Source organism: Urocampus carinirostris, chromosome 16 (assembly GCF_059441175.1).
Source record: "Urocampus carinirostris isolate Australia breed hairy pipefish chromosome 16, RoL_Ucar_1.0, whole genome shotgun sequence".
Taxonomy (NCBI): Eukaryota; Metazoa; Chordata; class Actinopteri; order Syngnathiformes; family Syngnathidae; genus Urocampus; species Urocampus carinirostris.
This window is the reverse complement of record NC_142364.1, coordinates 8,063,219-8,084,513: the sequence shown is the minus strand read 5'-3', so window position 1 is coordinate 8,084,513 and position 21,295 is coordinate 8,063,219. Positions and strand designations below refer to the sequence as shown.

The 21,295-nt window shown below is 39.5% G+C and overlaps 1 protein-coding gene across 1 annotated transcript in view; it reads left to right on the top strand.

Moving 5' to 3' along the window:
* wdr70 (WD repeat domain 70) overlaps positions 1–19,622 on the top strand; it is a 57,423-nt gene extending 37,801 nt beyond the window's left edge. The window contains exons 14-18 of the mRNA XM_088355961.1: positions 10,254–10,354; positions 10,427–10,506; positions 14,323–14,439; positions 16,037–16,199; positions 19,196–19,622. Coding sequence (XP_088212087.1) covers positions 10,254–10,354; positions 10,427–10,506; positions 14,323–14,439; positions 16,037–16,199; positions 19,196–19,283 — 549 coding nt within the window. The 3' untranslated portion in view covers positions 19,284–19,622. The remainder of the gene's footprint in view (positions 1–10,253; positions 10,355–10,426; positions 10,507–14,322; positions 14,440–16,036; positions 16,200–19,195) is intronic.
* The last annotated feature ends 1,673 nt before the right edge of the window (positions 19,623–21,295 follow it).

The following is a 21,295-nucleotide window of genomic DNA, read 5'->3' as shown; positions in this document are numbered from 1 at the left end:
TGTAGCAGAGTACCCCTCCTCATTTGTGGTCAGTCGTAGCTGGTAACTGTAGTCAAAACATGGACGTAAAACAACATACCAGGTCATAAGCACTTTGGCACGTTGACGTCGGTCATTGGGTGAACTTAAGAATAGAATAAAATTGTCTTTGTTGTCACTGTTTACACGTGGTGTACATTGTTTACCACGAGATTAGACGTGGCATTCGAAGATATATCTTTCTATACAGCGGCAAGATATTTTTCCCAAGGTTTGTGTGCTCTTTCAGGGCGGTTCTTGGGAAGAAATTTGTCTCTTCCCCTGTTAGTCTTTGTTTTAAGAGACTGTAGCATCTGCCAGAGGGCAGCAGGTCAAAGAGGTTGTAGTCAAGATAAGAGTCTGTACAAGAGCTTTACGGGATTTGGAACTTTTTTTTACTTGTCCCTGCCATCTCCTGGCTTGTGTCATCATTGGAGCCTCTGCTCATTTATGATGTGCGTGCAAGCGCGTGCATTTATTAGACACTCCCGAATAAACTCTTCTTGGGGTTTGAGTTGGCGTTTGGACTGTATTTAAAGAATCCTTCTTACTTTCACCATTTTCATGCTACACTGACAATTGGAAACAAAAAAAACCTGCATGGACAAGCATGATGCACTCTCCAGCAATCGCTCCTGTTCCCCATTCCTCCTACTTTTGTCGAAAAAGACTGTGGTGACAGGCACAAAGACACTCTTCATAGCTACCCACCGCCTCTTTTTTCTCCTACCTCATGTTCCGGGGCCCAAACAGCTTTGTTAAAAGTAAGTTGGAAGCAGATAGACGCAGTGGAAAATAAAGCAGGAATGTCAAACTCCGTTTGGCTCTGGGACCAGATCAGGGCTTTCTGTTCTCAGGCATGCTGGATCAGTAAAAGAATGTCAACTCCAATTTTTTAGCTTTGCTTTTCAGTCTTATGCATTATCTTTAAGCCCACATAAGTAACCTACCTTATATATTATTATCACGGATGACGAGGCATCTTTTTTTCCCACAAACAATGTGGAAAAAGATTTTCATGTTTGGCATTAAATGTGTTTACTGGTGTATTTCAACATGTGAGTGATTGCATTTTCACCCCTGAACTCGCCCACAAACAACACTCTGCCTTCTAGCGTCAAATGGGCCCGGGGGCCGTATCTTTGACATACCTGCATTAAGGGCCCTTTGAAATCACTTGGACATTGTTAACACTTAATAGATATTAATATTTACCTTTCAAATTTGTAAGGACACCTCAAACCATGCACACCATCTTAAATAATGTTGGCAGTTCTGCTGCTGTAGTGCGAGCCTGCAATGTGCTCCAGACCTAGCAGAGACAGGCGATGATTTTCTGGGCTGCATTGATGACTCTTTGTAAGGTTCTCCTGTTTGTTGCCCTCCCCCCAGTATCCCACAACGTGATACTGTATGCCTGTGCAAGATGAATGTTGGAAGAGTATGATAAACTTGTTCATCCATTGTTGGTGGCTTTTTTTGGGGACACCACAGGAATGTCCCTTGACTCAAACGTTTGAAAACACAAACATCCCATCATTAGCATGACTCCACCATTAAGTCAGCCCTTTTATAGCATCTCTGGTGTGAAGATAGTGGAGATCTAATAAAAATGACACGTCATGACTTGCTGTTTGAGTGACAGCAACCTATAAAATCTTGGATGGTGCTGAGCTGTGGTTCTGAAGATCCTCCTCTCGTTCAGAGAGTCAAACTAGTGGAACAAGTCAAACACATAACATATCCAGAGTTCACACTGGAGGCCAGGAAGGAGTCCATCCAAGAGCAACTCCATCAAGCCAACACAAGGAAACCCAGCCCAGAAAACATGTTGGAGTCTCATTTACGCCTGGAAATAAACTTGTATCTGGAAGAAAGAAGCATTTTCAGTAGCAGTCTCTTGGTCTCGCCTTATTCAAATATCCGGCGCCAAACACATCGCGGGACAAAAATGTCTCACGAACACAAACGGCACTGGAAAAGCCTCGGCAGGGTCTTGTTTCGGATTAAGAAAAATCACGCAAATGTTTAAAATCGATAAATATGTAGCTCCTCGTGTTCGAGTTGAATTGTGCCGTTATTAATAAAAACAATGTCCACGGCTCCATTTTAGCTTTCGCTGCTTATTTTGCCGATGGAAGACAGACGTTCATTTCAAAGTGAGGGGAATCGGTCACGCGGGGACAGAAAATTGCTTTTCCCAAAAATATGTCAGATCGTGCCAGAATGCGATGTGGAGTCGCTCAGTGCATACTTGTTGAGAGTCCATTTTTCAAATCTGTGGCCTGATGGTTTTTAAATATTGTCGAGTGAAAACAGTTTCTTGGCTGTCAAGGTTAAAGTAGATATAAGTCTATCCTGAAAATGTAATTAACATTTCCGATTTTTTAACTGTGTGTGATTTGTGATGCAGCAACCAACCCTCTCACAAAAATTCCAAATTACCTTACATAGGGTCATCAAGACAGCCCAGAAGATCAGTGGCTCCTCTCTCCCCAGTCGGTCGAGCCGACATTATTTGAGTCCAATTTTTGAATAATATATAGGTTGTACGTTCACCCTCCCGCACATAAAACTGGGAGCAATATTAATTCTATGCACAAAACTGTATACTGTGTTATGTTCTAACGTGCTTGATTGGACACAATGGTCGGCCTGATCAGGCTTGCAGTCCCTATATTTAATCACCCCTTTTTTCCTACGTATTACTGTAATAGTTTTATCTAATGAGCAATATCAGGAATCTGAAACCAAAATCTACTGCAAAAAGTTAATTAAATGTGAATTGTCAAAATAGGATTTCAATATAAAATTGCATTTTACAATACTACAATAAATATGAAAAATCACTATTAAAATCTAAATTTAAGAGAATAGAATTAAACTTCCACATTCAAAAACAGACACAATTTTTTACTCAAAAAAGTAAATTTGGTGGGTTTCCCCTAACCACTAAGGGTGTAGGGGCACCACTTTCTGTGGTGTGTCTTGGGCAAGTACAGCCTGGTGTTGCATGACAATAAATCTCCCCCAAAATAACATAGTTGATTTTGTATTATCTGGTGTGTGACTACAACAACATACCAAAAAAAATCAACACTAATTGACAATGATAACTCAAAAGGGGCTGTACTGAATTTGGAACTACTACTTGCTTACGCCATCTTCCAGCTTGTGTCATCATTGCAGTCAAGCTCCTTATGTTGCGTGTGTATGTAGGTGGATTTCTTAGACGCACTCGAAAAACTCATCTTTTGGGGGGTTTTGGTCGTCGTTTGGACTGTACTTGACTTACTTTCACTGTTTTCATGCTATACTGAAAAAACGGCAGTTATAAGCATAAAGTCGCAACATAAAATCTAAGGACACCCCAAAAAACCTCACTCCAAGCTTTGACACTCACCAGAATATTTCTGAACACGGCAACAGCTTTTCTTGTCATGAGGCATTTTTCCTCCCTCCCGTTTCCGTGTGGCCCGAGCACTCCATAGATTCCTGCCTCTTCTGTTAAAATCATCTGAGTCAGGAGACGTGATGTATGCATCACTGTAAGCTTCCGTCCCCAGGAGGACCCTGCCACGATGCTCTGATCTCGAGTGCATTGCGGTGAGGTACAAGTGATTGGTGGCCTTTTTGCATTTTTCTTCTCTACCTGCCTACGTCGCACTAAATTCTCGAGTGGTAGGAGATGTGAGCGGAGTTAATAGCAAGTTGAGTGATACCATTTAGTGGTTTAGATTTTGCGTCCTTGAAACCCAGATAATTTTTTTCTATAATAGGTTCCAGAGTTAAATACGAACACTACGTTCAAAAATTTAAGGTCGCTCAGGAATGTCCTTATTTTTTTAAAGAAAAAACACTTTTTTTTTTTCAACCAAGATAACATTTAACTAATTAGATACACCCTATTCATCGTTAACGTGGTAAATGACTATTTTCACTGTATTGTAATATCTACGTAGGTGTATCGAGGCCCATTTCCAGCTACCAACCCTCAAATATTCTAATAGTACATCATGTTTGCTAATTGCATTAGACAGCTGATGGATGATTGACAAACCCTTTCGAAATTATGCAAGCACAGCTAAGAACAGTTCAGACAAAAATTGTATAAAACTGACCTTCCATTGAGCAATTGGATTATTTGGAGCATCACATTTGTGGGTGTGATTAAACTTCCAGAATGACCAAAAAAAATAGAATATTTATGTGAAACTCGATAGTCTAAGAAAATGTGAGCAATCCTATCAAGGGGCAAGCACAAGTGATGTAATTACGAAAACAGACATTAGTTCCACATTTAACTTTTAACAGTCGTTCAAAATTGATTTTATTCATGTCACTCTTCAAGACCTACAAAGTATCATGCTTCATTGCTGCGTCCCATCTGCTTACAAGATGCGAATGTACTAATCTTGCCAAAAGTATGACTTTACACTATATACCAGGGGTCAGCAACCTTTTTGGTGTGGAGCGCCTTTTTCATATTTCCTTGTAAATCAGTGTGCCACACCAAGATTAATGACTCACACAACATTTCTTTTATATCCAACAGAGCTGTAATTTTACACCAGTCCACATATACAGCATGGATATACATTTAAATCGTATAATTGACCAGTTTATATTCCACTATTCTCTTTCATAAATTAACTAAAAAATGAATATAAACAACATGTGGAAAGGCCTGTAGCCATTCATGACTTCAACTTTTGACCACAAGAATCAACCATTCTTCATCAACAATGACCTGCAATCAAAAAACAAGTGATATGGACAGCTACCATACCATTCATCAATGATATCTTGTTGCAGAAAATATCAAAACTTGGAATAACAGCAGCAAAGCAGAAGGCACGCACGCACACACACACACACAAACACACACGCTTCTTTAATATTTTCGCATTAGGTAAAAGATTTTCCGTACTTGCCTGTGCAGTGAACAATGGCGTTTTTAGCAGTGACAAAGGTCTTCAGGGTCTGTGTTTGTTTGCCGTATCTGGACACAGCGCGTTTTAATGTCTGCCATGTCAGACTCATCCTTGAATTCATGTTCATGTTTCGTCTTGTAATGACGTGTAACACTTGATGTGCGAGGTACAACGCTCTCGAGGCATAATGCACAAACAGCACGGTAATTTTTTTGCACGAAGCTCAGTCATCTGTCCACGCTGGCTGAAGAGAACGAGATTTTCTGGTTGGAGGCACTGTAATGATTCGTTCATTCATCGCGCGCCTATGTTTCTGTGGCTGCGTTCAAACACGGATCTCTCCTCAGCGCCGCGCAGTCTCACACTCACACACGAAGCGGAGGAGAAGGGGCGCTACCGTAAAGCCTCTAAATAACACAGCGCGCAACTGAAAATGTCTAATTTTCAGGTAGAAATGCGCATTTTCAAAAAACTAGTCATATTTATTTTCACGTGCCACTGGTTAACCTATGACAGCAGTGGCACGCGTGTCATAGGTTGCCGATCCCTGCTATATACCCATGGATGCAACAGTTGCATCCACTATATGCGGACTATGCCATTTTCGCTTTCGGGCAAAAAAAAAATGGAAATGTGTCGGAGAAATCAACCAATACACATGGCGAGTAAACCGGTGTTGTGTAAACCATTTGTCCATTGTCTCATTTGTCACATGAAAGAAAATCCATGTGAGAGTAGTTTCACATTTTTTAAAACATTTTTTATTTTTTTTATTTTTCTAGTTTTCCAAAAAATGCTTAGTTTTCTAAAAATGTTCCTGCTTTTTTCTTTTTCCTTTTTTAGGGCCAAAATCAATATAGTATACAAATTCGACTGCATCGTCGATACTTTGTAATGAACCCCAAAAATCTGATCTATATTATAGTTTTGTTTTCAATTGATTGCAATAAACATCTGTAAAATTTTGAGGTAAAACACCATTTTTCAAGGTCGTCTTCTTACTTAGAGTTTAACATATTCATTTAATCTAGGCCTGTTTTCGAGATAAATAAAAGCGTAAATTAATGACATTATTTGAGTTCTTCGAGTTGTTATCCTTTATTTACATTGTTCTACACATCACTTCAAATGTAGGGTGCACTAGTTTTTTTATATCATGTATTTTATTTATTTAATTTGTATATTCCCTTTACCACTAGGGTCGTTGGGGCACCATTTCCTTTGGTGCGTCTTGAGCAAGTACAGCTTGGTGGCGCCCAACAAATGTTTCCACTCTTGTCTCGAACCAGGAACCTTTCGTGTGTTGCGCGAACGTGCCAACCAGTGCACTGCGGAAACACATTAATTTATTTTGAAACTATTTATTTAATTATCTTGGAATATTTAATGATATATTAGTCTTAATTCACAACTCATCCTTTCCCTGCAAGTCTACTTAAACGGAAAATGAAATTCAGACGCCTATAGCTATCATTGGCACTGCATGTTTGAATCTTGACACTACATGACCTGAGATTTGGCAATGTTACACAACGTTTACCTTAGATTGACCTTTGGGATTAGATTTTTCATTTGGGACCAATTTGTCGGTGTTGGATTGACGCGTCATCAAAACGTCCCCCTGATCCAATTTTGAGGTCAAATTGCAAAAAAAAACGTATTACATATTTTCACCCAATGTCTTTTATTTGAAACGAGACAACGCGAGGATTGCATTCCCTCGTGCTTTTGTCACATCGTGTCGTTAAAGAGCACGCGGTGAGCAGATTAACCCCTCATCTCTTGGCTTGAGCTGCACTCATCCCTCAATGGATAAAAAGGGTGAGGAAATTGACTTGGGATTTTTGCTTGGTGAGTGTGAAATATGGCAACGGCGGTGCTTTAACGTAGTGTTTCTCAATTTGTTGGTCCTGACCCAAAAGTGGGTCACAAACCCGTTATCATCCGATAGCGAGCCTTTGCCTTGGCAAAATAATAATAATAAGAATAAGAAAAAAACAGAGGGTCGATTACACTCATTAACAGTAGTCAAGTTTATTTGTATAGCCCTTAATCACAAAGACTCTCAAAGGGCTACACAGACCAGATTATTGCAAACCACAGACTATTATGACACCATCCCCTGATCTAAAACCTACATGAGGGCAAGTAAAAACACAAAAACCTCAACATGAGGAAAATGAAGAAACCTTGAGAAGGGACCGCACATGAGGCCATCCCCCTTCCAGGATGACCAGGCTGCAATGGATGTCGCAATAACAAATAATACACCGGATATTGTCAACATAAAACATAGGTTATTCATATGCTGTAGAATATAAGTGTGTTTTAAGCCTAGATTTAAACGGTTACACTGAGGTTCCAGATAGAATCTCAGGGGGAAGAGCATTCCACAGGACTGGGGCCTGAATGGAGAACCTCTCTGATCTCTGCGGTTCTCTTCTTGGCTCTTGGGATCACTAGTAGATAATGCCCTGCTCGATCTCTTCTATCTGTTAAGTCAATCGGCGCTGTCCAAATTGTGTTTGAGAGGGACCACATCTCGCTTTATTGTGATTTTGTTTGTTTTGTTTCTTTTTACTCCAAATAATAATGGGAGGAGGGGAATATGGCTCCTGTATATACATATGTACATAAAAACAATAATGGGTTCCAAAAAATTGTGATGAGGGGAAGGACAAATGAAAATTGAGTCAAAGAAGGAAATGATTGCAAAATACAAAATTGGTGTCCGATTGCCATTGAAGCACTGCTGAAAGATAATTGTTAAAAAATGTTATTTTCAGCTTTTTACTTGTATACTAGTCTCTATCATCAACCTTATTTAATAATTATTGTTGTTTAGGTACACATTGCATTAATATTTTTAATTTATTTTATAATGTGGGTATTTTAAAGCAGTTTTAGGGTGCTGCTTATTTGCGATGTAGGCTTCTATGCCCAATATCTATGGTTATTGAAGTTGTTTCGGTTTGTCTTTCTAACTCTGAATAAATTACACTATTTTTGGTTCAAACTGCCTAATCCTTTCATTCAATAGATTTGAGAAGTGGAATTTTGTTCTTGATTTGGGCCGCAGCTTGTAATTTGGCTTTGATGGTGGGTCCTAAAGTAAGACCCGTTGAGATGCACTGCTTTAACATATGATAGTCATACCTTATAATTACAAGTAGAGGGGAAAAAGAGGCAACATTTTCACCCATTCAATTTGAACGTTAATATAACCGCTTTAATTTGAGGTTCTTGTTAATGCATCGTGTCAATGTACGATACGATGATTTAAATACCGTTGTATGAGTTGGCATGAATGAATGTGCGTGTAAGACGGTCACCCCTTGCACTGGTGTCCTGGTGGGAAGCCGAACAGCTGGACGCTAAGCAGCTTTCCGACCCTCACCGAATCTGGACTACCCCCATCCTGTGCATGACTGTCCTAGACCGCCGACCCACCCCCCACTACAGTTTGCACGCCTAAAGTGCTCTTGCCCCTGGGCACCTACAAATCTCAGTTTTTTTTAAAATTTTCTCTTTGTGGGAGGTTTGGGTTGCCGTTTGGAATATACTTGGAACAGGCCTTGTCTTACATTCTTGTCTTACATATATTTTCTTGCCACACTAATAAAAAACTGTGGTGACATGAATAAGTTCACTCAGTAAGCCCCCACTCCCTCTTTCCTCCTACCTAAAGGCCTTCCGCAGCCCGAACAGCTCTACTAAAAGTAAGATTAAAGCAGAAAGGCTTGATGGGGAAAAAAAAATATAAGGGCTCTTTGAACTCATTGCGAACGCATACTTAATAGAGAAAATATTTTACTATATTTTCTAAGAACGCCTCAAACGACACACCCCATCTTTAATGCCCCAATATGTAATATTTGACCACTACATGGCACTGATGTCTAATGCAAACGAAAACTAGTGCCGCAACAAGACGCCAGACAAACATGCCGACGACCTTATGTATAGATTCTATTAAGTCAAGTCATTTTTATTTGTATAGCCCTTAATCACAAAGAGTCTCAAAGGGCTTCCCGGGTTATTACACAGACTATTTTTTTTCAGACTATTATTACACCATCCCCTGATCTGGAACCAACATGAGGGCAAGGAAAAACTCAAAAACCTAAAACCAATACAAATTTCTTGACCTATAATTTTATTTTTTAATAAAAATTAACTTTGGTGTGATAGTTCATGTCTTTTTGCCTAGTATTCAAATATTTTTTTTTTTCTTAATTAAAGTTCTTCTGCACCACTAGGTGGCACTAACTATTAAGTCAAGTCATGTTTATTTGTATAGCCTTTAATTACAAAGTCTCAAAGGGCTGCACAGACAACAAACTAATGCAAACCGCAGACTATTATGACACCATCCCCTGATCTAAAACCTACATGAGGGCAAATAATACACAGATATTGTCAACTCTTGTTGTCTTTCATACTTTTACTTTCTTTCTTTCACTCTCTCTTTCTTCCTCGCTCTCACTATATAATTCTCTATCACTCTCTTTTTCCGTCTCTCACTTTTTCTCATTCTTTCTCTGTCCGTCTATATTTTTGTCTTTCTCGCTTTTTTTTCTTGTTTTTTTTTCTCTATCGCTTTCTCTTTTTGTCTTTCTCTCTTGCTTTCTCACTCTACTCTCTCATTCTGTCTATTTTCACTTTACACGGCGTCCCTTTGACCATTGAGGCACTAGTTATATTTTTCAAGATTTTTTTTAATTAACGACTATATTTACCTATGATGTTGTGGTTTATGCACAATCTTCATTGCTCTTCTGCCACTGCACACATTACTCCTTCCCCGAGGATAGACGTTGTCACATTTGCCTATTGGCACTTGGCCATCTGTCACACACAGACACACAAAACACACATGGAGATCCGGCCCCCTCGTCCCCAACCACCAAAAATGGTCAAGCAGCACGGCGCAGACCTCTTTGCTCATCCCCACTTGTAACAACGCCAACCTGCACACATACAAAGCATTAAAAGTGGGAATGCACGATAACAAACGGGTCGATAGTAATCAGACCGGAAACGGCAAATTATGATGTCACAGTTATCGGCCAAGTTAAAAAAAGATCTGATCGTCAGCTGGAACCACTACGATATTCTTTTAATCCACAAGTGTTCAAGGGATTCAAAACATTCATGTTTCTCATCAGAATACAATATCTGGAATTTCTATTGTCTCCAGATGCAGTTTTTTATTGGTCACTGGTATCAGTTAGGGAAAAAAACAGTTATATTGGTGAATTGTACAATGAGGCGTTGAATATTTCTTTGTGTTTATTTCAGAGTGTGGTGCGCTGCTTGTGGCACCCTAAGCTCAACCAGATCATGGTAGGAACCGGAAACGGGTTGACCAAAGTCTACTACGACCCCGTGAAGAGTCACAGGTATTTTCGCCCACATGATAGGAAATCCACGTTCCCTCTATGTTCCAAATGATTGACATGGCATCCATTCAGGGGGGCTAAGCTGTGCGTGGTGAAGAGCAAGACCAAATTGAAGCACGCCGAGGCCTTGGCCCAGGAATATGTCATCACGCGTAAGTTGGAACGACACAGATTCTTTTGCATTGAAGTGTTGCAAAAAAAAGTGGGTGAATATAATGGCTATGAAAAGTCTTCAGAGATCAAGCCTTCCAAAATATTGCATTGTTTGAGTTGTCCTCAAAAATTCAAAAGGAAATAATTTATTTTCTCCATTAAGTATGTGTTAGCAATGCCCAACTGAGTTTAAAGAACCTTTATAATTTTTTCCCACCACGCCTATCTGCTTTTGTTTTACTTTTATCAGAGCTGCTCAGGACCCGCAACACTTTAGGAAGCAGGGAACGGGGTGGTGGAGTGTGATTTAATGCGTGTGCTCGCGATTTTCTGTTAGTGTAGCATGAAAATAGTGAAAGTAAGTGTACAACTGTTTTAAACACAGTCCAAATTTCACCCAAACTCCCTAAAAGGTGAAAAGGGAAGTTTATACGAGCACATCTAAGGTTTTCACAGACTTGTAAATGCAACAAAAGAAGCTGCAATGGTAATTTCAACAAGAAGGCGTCAGCATACAGAATTGAAGTTACGGACACCACCTTGATCAAATCCAGCTACCAGCCTTCCTTGCGGAGTTTGCATGTTCTCCCCGGGCTTGCGTGGGTTTCCTCTGGGCACTAAAGTTTCCTCCCATTCCAAAAACATTCATGTCAGGTTAGTTGGCGGGTCCAAAATCGTCCCTAGGTGTGAATGCACGAGTGAGTTATGTCTCTGTCCCCTGTCCACTGCCTCAAGATAGCTGGAGATGGGCTCCAGCACCCCTACTGAGGATAAGCGTTGCAGATAATGAATGGATGGACACTACCTTTAAAAATATAAGAGAAAACCTGGTTAGATGCTTAATTTCCCTCATACGGCGCTGAGATTGCTTTATCTCCTTTTTGGACTTTGACACGACCTATGAAGTTGCCCTTAGAAGACTGAGACCAGAAGCAGGAGAAAACCACGCGTCGTCCACGGCCTTCCATTAGCTGATGGAGTGCCCTGTTGCGCATGAGTAACTTGCCACGCCGTCTCCACGTGTCCCCTCAACCATTGATCACGCCAAGGCCGAACGCCTCCACTGCCGCGTCTGCCGAGATGCGCCGCAAGCCCCGCCCTCAGGACTGAAGCATCACTTTCTATTCGGGCGGCTCGTTCTGAATGACGCACTCGGTGCCCTGATGCTGGAAAATTAGAGGGCTTGTTGAGGAGTGAAGCGGGGGAATCTGTCAGCGCTAACCTTTTTGCTTAATGGGGCGTGGTTGAGAATTAAGGCGGATGGAAATTTACTTCATCTGAGCTTTTTGACACGCACACACGATATGTTGGGTACTCACGTACACTCGTGATGTTAAGTGCCGGTGAGGCTTTTATTGGTGTTAGGCTCACATATGTTTTAATATTCCTTTAACTCATTCGCTCCCAAAGACAGCTATACAGTACATTTTAAAGATCCATTTTGACTGGGTTGCCACGCACAGCTATAGACATCAAAGATGCGTTTTAGCTAAGCTGCCATGCGTGCCTTGAGACATCAGGGATCTGTTTTAGCCAGGTTCCCATTGACAGTTTTAGACATCAAACTTCCAGTCAAACTAGGCTTCCGTTGACTGCTATAGATGTATAACATCCATTTTAGCTAAGCTGCCATTGACGGCTGTAGACATCGAAGATCCATTTTAGTAAGGCTAGCGTTGAATGAGTTGACACGAGACAAGATTTGGGGAGAGAAGGTAAAAAAAAAAACAGGACTTACTTGGTTACAGATATTTCAAATGTTGCTTTCATTCAATGACAGCTGCAGCTGTGATATCTCCTTTCATGCATTAACATTAATTCATTCTGAGATGGGGATTGCTAAGTACAATTCCTGTATAGTAGGGGAGAGGAACCGGTGTTAAATATGTGCTTACACATAAAACATTGGTCAGGACCCAAAAGTGGGTCCTGACCATTTAAACAATGTACATTATACATATTAAACATTAGTAACAAAATAAAATGGTATGTACTACTTATATGTAATGCTTACACACACACACATACACACACATATATATCTGATCAAATCACATTATAGTTAAATATACATGTAAAGATTATGAATTGTATTCACATTTGGTGTTGCTTGATTTGACTTGGTGCAGTGTAGTTGATGGGTGGATTATTATCTTTTGAGTTCTGAACCACTAGTAACCCTGATAAAAACAATAAAACAACAAAATAGTATATAGTGATTACATTTTTTGTGTAATATACAGACAGGAAAATATTTCACCTTTTGGAGAAATTCACCGTTTTGAAGTCCAAGAGGGTAACCTACACAAATTGTGTTGATCCAAGGAGAACATGTTTTTTTAGCGGTGTTGGAGGGTTATAAAAACCATAATCGAGATAGTAGAAGTTCCAGATGCATCTCCAGGGATGATCTTAGCCTATTGGTTAGCCTGTTCAGAAGTAAGCTAGCTGTAGAGAATTCATCACCACAATCACTGAGCAGATCTTGATTTAATCTGCTATCATGCAATCAACTTGGGGCTAAATTCAGCAATGATAATAAACGTATCAACATTTTGTTATTTTCCGGTACAGTGTACAACCTATTGCGTCCACACCCTTTACACTTTTTTTAAATTTTCATACCACAAACCTGTTTTTATGACTGGATATAGGTGCATAGGATTATAAATAAAATGTACATTTAAAGGAAAAAAAAATATTTTATTTACCTGTTGTTGAGCTGGTCGAATGAAGTTGCAGGTGGATGCAGAGGGGGAGGAGACTGACGGCGGATTAAAAATGAAACCGATTTTTAAATGTCCTTTTCTGAGTATTTCAGGTCCTTGGAGAACTTCCTTGCTCTAATCGACTACTTAATTTTAATAAAAGTCCCGATCATCGATTGGTTTCTGCCTCGCAACTTAGCAATGGTAGCGATTCATTGTAAATTCTTCGTCTTTCTTAACAATCACGAGATTTGTTCCTTGGTTATCATGATTTTGATTCTTCTGAGCATCTCTGCAAGCCTTAGCAGGTAAATGCAGTACCAAAAATACAGTAGTGCATCGCCAATTAGCAAGAGTCTCAGATATCTTTTAAATGGTGTGCCGCACCCCGTGACTCATGCAGAGCAGCGAATGTAGACCAGTTTGGCGCCCTCCCCCGAGACTGGAACGTCACAGGTTTGAGCCTTGGCCGAGTCAAGACTTACAACATTTTTGAGCGAAATCCGATGTATTTGTGAGATCTCTCCCATTTCCTACTAAATGTGACTTGCATGCTATCTGCTGTAACTTTTATGCCCTCTTCTGTGTAAACGTGACAAGTTTCCCACAGGCAGAAGAGGACACGTGGCGGCTCCGTCCGTGTTACATGTCGAAGTGTCCTTGGGTAAGACACTGAACCCCTAATACCCCCAATAAGCAGGTTAGCGCCTTACATGGCTGCAAGGCCGCTATTGGGAAATGTGGAGCACATTGTAAAGCGCTTTGGGAAGTCATTGACTTGAAAAGCGCTATATAAATGCAGATCATTTCATTTCATTGTGTCACGCAATGCATTGTTTGCGGACGTACTCATGGATGCTGACGCCGTAGCGTATCTAGCAATTGTAAAAATATTGACATGGTCTTGCTGCTTTCGTTTCATGAAACGGTCTCATTTTTAGGAGATTTAATTTTTGGGTCTCTGAACCAAAACAATAATAATTTTTGACACAATGAACGAACATTTTCTGTCCTCCGAATTATATGAGTCCAATAAACTCGCTTTAAACTGTATTTCTTGTTCAGGTAATGAACTAATTCTTTTTTTTCTAATTCTGTCCCCACTAGCCCACGCCTTGCCCATGTTCAGAGAAGCCCGGCAGAGGAGCACCCGTAAGCAGCTGGAGAAGGACCGACTGGACCCCAAGAAGTCCCACAAACCTGAACCTCCGGTATCGGGACCTGGTGAGGCCATGTTTGTTTAAAAAAAATATGTATAATATATATTTTGGGACAACCCCAAATGCAAACACCTTACCTGTGCATATTTCTACAGTAACCAAATATTTGTACATGCTACTTTCCATAAGTTACCTATAGCACATGTTCAGTTCCAGCTGGCTCGTCAGTGAAGGATTGCAGCCAAAAAAAAAAAAAAAATCAAGCCTGTTCCAACACATGCTATCCAAATGCTCGTAACAATGGAAGACTCCAGAAAAATATGCTCTCATTGTTGTAAAGCTGAATTGGGTATTTTCTTACTATTATGCAATGCGCTTCTTATTTTGTTCCTTGGAGGTGGCAGTAATATACTTCTCGTGGGGAAACTCCAGCCTGCGGACCACACAACAGGCTTTTTAATCCAGCCCCCCAAACACAAATGTTTAAAATATATTACTTGTATAATAAATAATAAATATATATATATATATATTTGTAAAAAAAAATAAAAATACAACAAATAAATGTTTTGAACTTAGTGCTGCTTTGTGTCCCCAACATTCAAATAGCTGGCTACCTTTGTCTTTAGTTGGTAATTATTTTTATCAGTTATTAAGATATTTATCAAGATGTTTGTCAAAATCAATTAAAAAAAACACCTATGCCCTATTGCACTTTTTTTAAATTGAATTTTATAGAATTTAATGTTTTAAAAAGGCATATAATATGTATAACGCTCAAACTATCATAAAATAATCTTTTGTCATATGATTCTCATACTTAAAGCTCACCGGACTATAAGGTGCATGAAATTGTGTCGACAGTAATACATTAGCATGTGTCGCTAGCCAAAATCAATTGACAATGCATGAATTGGGAATCAAACCTCAGTTGTGAGGGTGAGAGGCCATTAATGTACATAAGATACAAGAAATGGCATTATAATTTATCGCTTTATCATACTATGTTTACTCACGGTGCCACAACACTGTTTTGTATAGTGCATAGGTTAAACCGCCTTTCCACTTCTTCACCTGTGCTTTATAAAGCTCTTGGTTAAGATATGCGTATGAAAAAGAGCTTATATAATATTTTGTTGTAAGTCTTTGTTTTCTCCATTCTATAACTTTCATTGATGTAGAAGTGGAGACACTGTTTTATCCATTTGAATCCACTATGCAAATCAGTGTTTCTGGCACCGTGAGTAAAAATAATCTGATAATGACTATGCCTTGTTGTATGCTATCATACCACTACTGATGTTTGATTCCCGTTGCATACAATGTTTTGCATCTCAGGTCAGCAATCAATTTAGACAGTTACTGTAAAACTTTGTATGGCAACGCATACTTTAATTAATGTTTGCATTTACAATTTTATCGGACGGATTCTGCAGTATATAAGGCGCACAGGCCTATAAACTGACTTTCAAATTTCGGGCTCAATAAGAGTACGGAAATTACGGTAGAGCCTCCTGGCCTTGCCCTTTTGCCAGCTCTTTAAACCAATTTGGATCGCGCCTTAAAAAGTTTGCACACCTTTGCTTTAGGCAGTTGCCTAGTAACCCACACCAATTATGGCTAACATGTTAGCTGACTCCCCACTTATTTCTCCGCTCCAGGCCGAGGCGGCAGAGTGGCGGCTCACGGCGGCACCCTCTCCTCTTTCATCGTGAAGAACATCGCCCTAGATAAGACGGACGACAGCAACGCTCGGGAGGCCATCTTGCGGCACGCCAAGGAAGCCTCGGAGAACCCGTACTGGGTGGCGCCAGCCTACAAGAAGTAAGACCGAAAGGGCTCTGTGGGGACTAAGGTTGCAACTAACAACTATTTTGAGTCGCCTAATCGCCGAACATTGACACTATTAGTTGAATAATCTGAAAATGATTAGTTTTTCCTTCAATTTAGCTGCTGTTCTGTTTCTTATTATTTGTCACATAATGAAATCAAGACAAATGGGTACGATGAAAAATACATCTTTAATTGAACATACCGCAGATTCATTCAAAGATGAAAAAAAATGCCTTTCTAAAACACATAAGACACCGTGCTCGGTCAGCAGAGACAAATCCCCGAATAAACCTCTGTCCGTTTTTAGGGACAGGAAAATAAATGATAAATTAAAATCAAGTAACATTTTATATCCCCGTAAACCAGTGTTTCTAAATTATTTTATGTAACGCCCCAACCATGGAAAAAGAAAAGCTCTGACGGCGAGAGAAGCCCGACCGGCCTGACTTAAGGATATTTTAAGCCTGAACCCAGCCCAGGCCCAAAATCTTACCTCTAATTTGGCTTTATGCTGTCCGTTGCCAACATTTCTAAACTTAGTCAGCATACCGGTATTTCCCTGTCTAACACAGTGGTCTCAGTGAAGTTAGTTGCTACATATGCTTTATTAAAGGTGTTGTATGTAACTTTAAAAAAAATCTACTTATTGATGCCATCTTCTGCAGGTATTTGAAATTCTAAGATGCCATTTGGACTGCATTCAAAACAGTCCGTTTCTTACTTTCACCATTTCTATTCTAAAATAGGGATAATAAACCTCGAGCAGGTGCATGAAATCACTCTCCTTCTCCATCCCCCCACTTCCTCTCTTCTAGTCTAATACACTCCGTGGCAGGAACACCGATGATAATAGTAAGATAAAAGCAGATGGGCATGCTGAAAATGTATTTATAAAGGCTCTTTGAACTCTGCTGGTCATTAACAACACTTGCTTAATAGACAAAATATTTATTTTTAAACTTTTTTTAGGACACCTCAAACTACACACCCCTACCTTTAAATGTTGGCGCGTCCAGGCTCAAATGCTCCCAAACTTCAGAAGTCTTGGTACACGTACTTTATACTTACCAACCTCCAGTTGAATGCGTTGGATTACCGCTTTCTCCCCTTAACAACCCCTACCAATGATTGAGTTTAAATTTACCATTTTTCAAATCTGAACCACAACAAAAATCTTGACACAAGACTAGTATTTAAGTTTATGGCTGCTTTATTATAAAGGAAGATTAATTCTTTTTACGTGAGTATACCAATTGCATCAGATTTCCGTTTTGGTAAAAGTTTGCCACTTCCATTTTTAAACAAGCACATGTTGGTTTTTTTTTTACATTCTGGAGACGTTTTGCATTTATGGTACTTCATGCAGACGCCTTCATTTCTGTATGTTGCCGCCCGAGACAGAGACGCTATTGCACATGAGCGATTCTCAGCAGAGATTATATTCACGTATATGTACGTTTATTCAAACAATGAAAATATGGTCTGTTATCGTTTTTTTCCGACAACGTCAACTAATCGTTGCAGCCCTTAGTGTGGACGTGAGGGCTCGGGCATCCTCGGCGCCGAGTGTAAATGTTTAAAGAGCCGGTCGTCATTCACAAGTGATGGAGAGCTTTAGATGTTCGAAACGGAAACGTACGGCGCTAGATGGCTATCATGGGCAAAGGTGCCAGGTTGCACGTCCGCATGTTTGCAATGAGCCGACGCAGGTGAGCTCGGAGCTAGCAAGTTGATCAATCTAATATAAAATCCAAACGTATTTAAAGTATAAATTGTACTGACACTTTGAACACACTTGACCATAACCACATGACGGACGACAGCAAACAGTAAGTAAAAAGTACTCCCCTAGATGAGGCCACTAAACAATAGACATTAACATAAAAGATATACTATTTAATACCATTGGCAATGACTAGTCAAACGAATATTGTGCAGCTGTCAGATGAGGGTGCTCACCTTGTCGGAAAGCACAAAGAACGCTATTTAGAGAAACTGAGGATAGCAGGGCTAGCTACCGACCCATACCGTCTTCTTCCTCCTGAAATTTTCACAGATCTAACCAAATCATTCAGTCTGCCTGACTTGAGTCCACACATTCTATACCACTATTATGTAAATGGAGTATTCCAAATACCAACGCTGAGCTTAAAGCGTATAAAAGCCTAGTTGCTTACCAGTTCTTCATAGCTGGTTGGATTACGGCTACAGGTGTTGCACAGACAAAGGGAGGTACCTCATAATGGCAAAGGTAAGACACTAATGTTAGCTGTTTATGCTAATTCGTTTCGTCCAGGGTGCCAGGAAATCTCAAATTCACTGTAACCGAAAGCTGCACAAATTGTTTATCATTTATGCTCCTTTTGAATAGGCCAATCTGACACACTAGCTAACTTATTGATAGCTACATTGAGTGTCTTTGAAGTGACCCGTACCTACTTAACATAAAAGTGCTCGGAAATACATCAAACCCTGTATAAATGCTCGCTGGAAATTCGAGTGTCCTTTCAGGGATGCCCGTCCCACCGATTAATTGGAGATATTCATCACCGTCTTCTGTATTCATCCGAAGGGATATGATAAATGCCACACCGGGCTTAGAACCTTGCCTGTTTGCACAGCAAGAAATCACATTCTAAATCTTAAATTTACGATCACTATTTTTTCTCTGATTCTGGCACCCAAACACACAACATGACCACATTTTAATACCAAACTAGAAATTGAAAACTTTGTTTCTATAGTGTTTTGACCAGTGGGGAGTATTGGTTTGCCTCTAGCTTTGACTGTGCTGCCACGCGTGTCAAAGGCTATGAAAGGGTCTAAAATTTGTTACATTGTGGCAGGGACCTCTTCCAATAGCATATTGGCATCTTTGAGTCAGGGATGCCGTATCCTGGAGGTCTACTGTACTCTATTTTTTTACGACCTTCTTTTGATGATCTTTTTCCGTTATTGATTAGCCTGTGATTGGTTCCATCCTGCAGAACGCAGCCCAATCCCGTGTTTGCGGAGGACTCCGGTGAGGACGAGGAGGCAGAAAAGGAACCGGAATGGAAGAAGCGTAAAATATGAAGCTTGTGAAAATCAAGAACTTTTGTTGAGGTTCTGTACTCTTGCCCCCACATACAGGTCTGGAAAGGAGGTAGTAGTGCCTGAGTTGTACTTGTGTATTATGTTTGCTTTGATTGTGTTCATCATGATTCCCAAAACCAAACACTGACCACTTTCTGCTTCAGTTTTTAGATTTTTCTTTTTAAACAAGATACGACACACATGTCAATTAATAATGTATGAAATCTATATCAATGCAGACTTTTTACACACATCTTGTTAAAGATGCCAAATCATTTACCAGTCAAAATGTTACTGTCTGTCAAAATGTCTACCATAAATGCATTTTTTATTAACCAATGACGTCGAATGTGATTATTTAGCGCTTTTACGAGAACTTGGAGACGTCTTCAACCTTGTACTGTAAGCCAAGTATGTTCCTACACTGTTAAGCAAGTACAGTAATCGAGGTAAGTGCTGAATAACTGAAATGTTTAGTTTAAGGTAATACCCTGATCAAGAATAGAAGAGTCAAATTGTTGATGTGTAGTATTACCCTTTTCAGACAAGTACCAGGATATGTACTCGGTTCTTTTACATTATCATATTTAAAAAAAATAATAATACGATTTCGCGAATGATAAGTACTTTATTTACTGTAGATCATTTTTTTTTATTATGGAATGACTTAAGTAGGGTTTAGCATTTCTACAAAAACATTTTCGGAGTATTTCCACAGAAGTATTTTCGAAGTACGTCCATAGTACTTTTGTAAAATGTCTTTAGTATTTTCATTATTTTAATTGATTTTTTTTATTCTGTTGTTATATTTCTGGAGTACTATTTTTGTATTATAGTATTACCGTAGTGGTGTTTTATAGTATTGTTTTTTTTTCTTTCTTTTCAAAAGAGAGCAAAATAAAATGTTCAGCCCCAGTTTTGAAACATTAAATATGATATTTATTTATTTTTTTATTTCTGTAGAAGTATTTTTTCTGTAGAAACACAAAGGGACAATAGGAACAAAAAAAACACGAGTAGTACCTTAATATGATCATTTTGACAATTTTTGTTTGTGTATGTAAAAGCCTGTAGGCCATACTTCACCCACCATTGTTGTGTCGGTTAAGTCAGTGTGCTGTGAGACCTTGTCTAGTGTGCCGCTGGAATTTGCCCAATTTCATCTTTCCCAAAAAAATCAGGCCATTATTCAGTATTTTTACTATCATTAGACGAAGAACTGTAATAGTCATCCATATCAGTAGGTGGCAGTAGATTTTTTTAATTATCTGCTCATGAGGTAGCACAGTACATTTAACAACTTAATTTTTTTAACTAAGCGGTTTAAGATCGCACTGTAAAGAACAAAAACATGAAGCACATCATTCTTTTTATTTTAAGTATTATTTTCTTCTTTTTATTTACTAATTATCTGCTTATGAGGTTGTACAGTGAAATATTTGACATGACATAATTTTCAAACATTTCTGACGGACGGTGTGCCTCGGAACTTTTTTATTGATAAAAGTGTACCTTGGTTCAAAAAGGGTTGAAAAACACTGGGTTAAGTTACTAATGTAGCCTGAAAGATAAAGCATTATCTGAAAAACTAGGCTAAAAATGTTGAGTTCCCATTTTTTTACTGATACGGCCCACCTCAGAACAGAAAGTCTGGATCAGTTGACATCCTTGTCTATGTAATCTAAAAGGTGCATCAACAGTAATCCATTTAATGTTATCTGTAGCTCAACTTGCAGCTCTGTTATCGTCCCATCAGCCACAATCGTTTTCCCCCCATAGAAATGAACGTTTTTCGAGCCCCCCGACTCACGTTTTGTGTTTACTGTACGACGTCGGCGGGCCGGTGGGTGGGCTGGCGTTCAGGAATGTGGGGATTGTTTTCGCGCCCATCTTCAATTCAATCGCTATAAACTAAGGACCGACCAGTACGGGTATTAAGAGGAGGCCAATAACCGATATTTTCAGCCGATTTGCTGTTAAAAGCTTATAAATCTGCGTGAGGATTTTTTAAT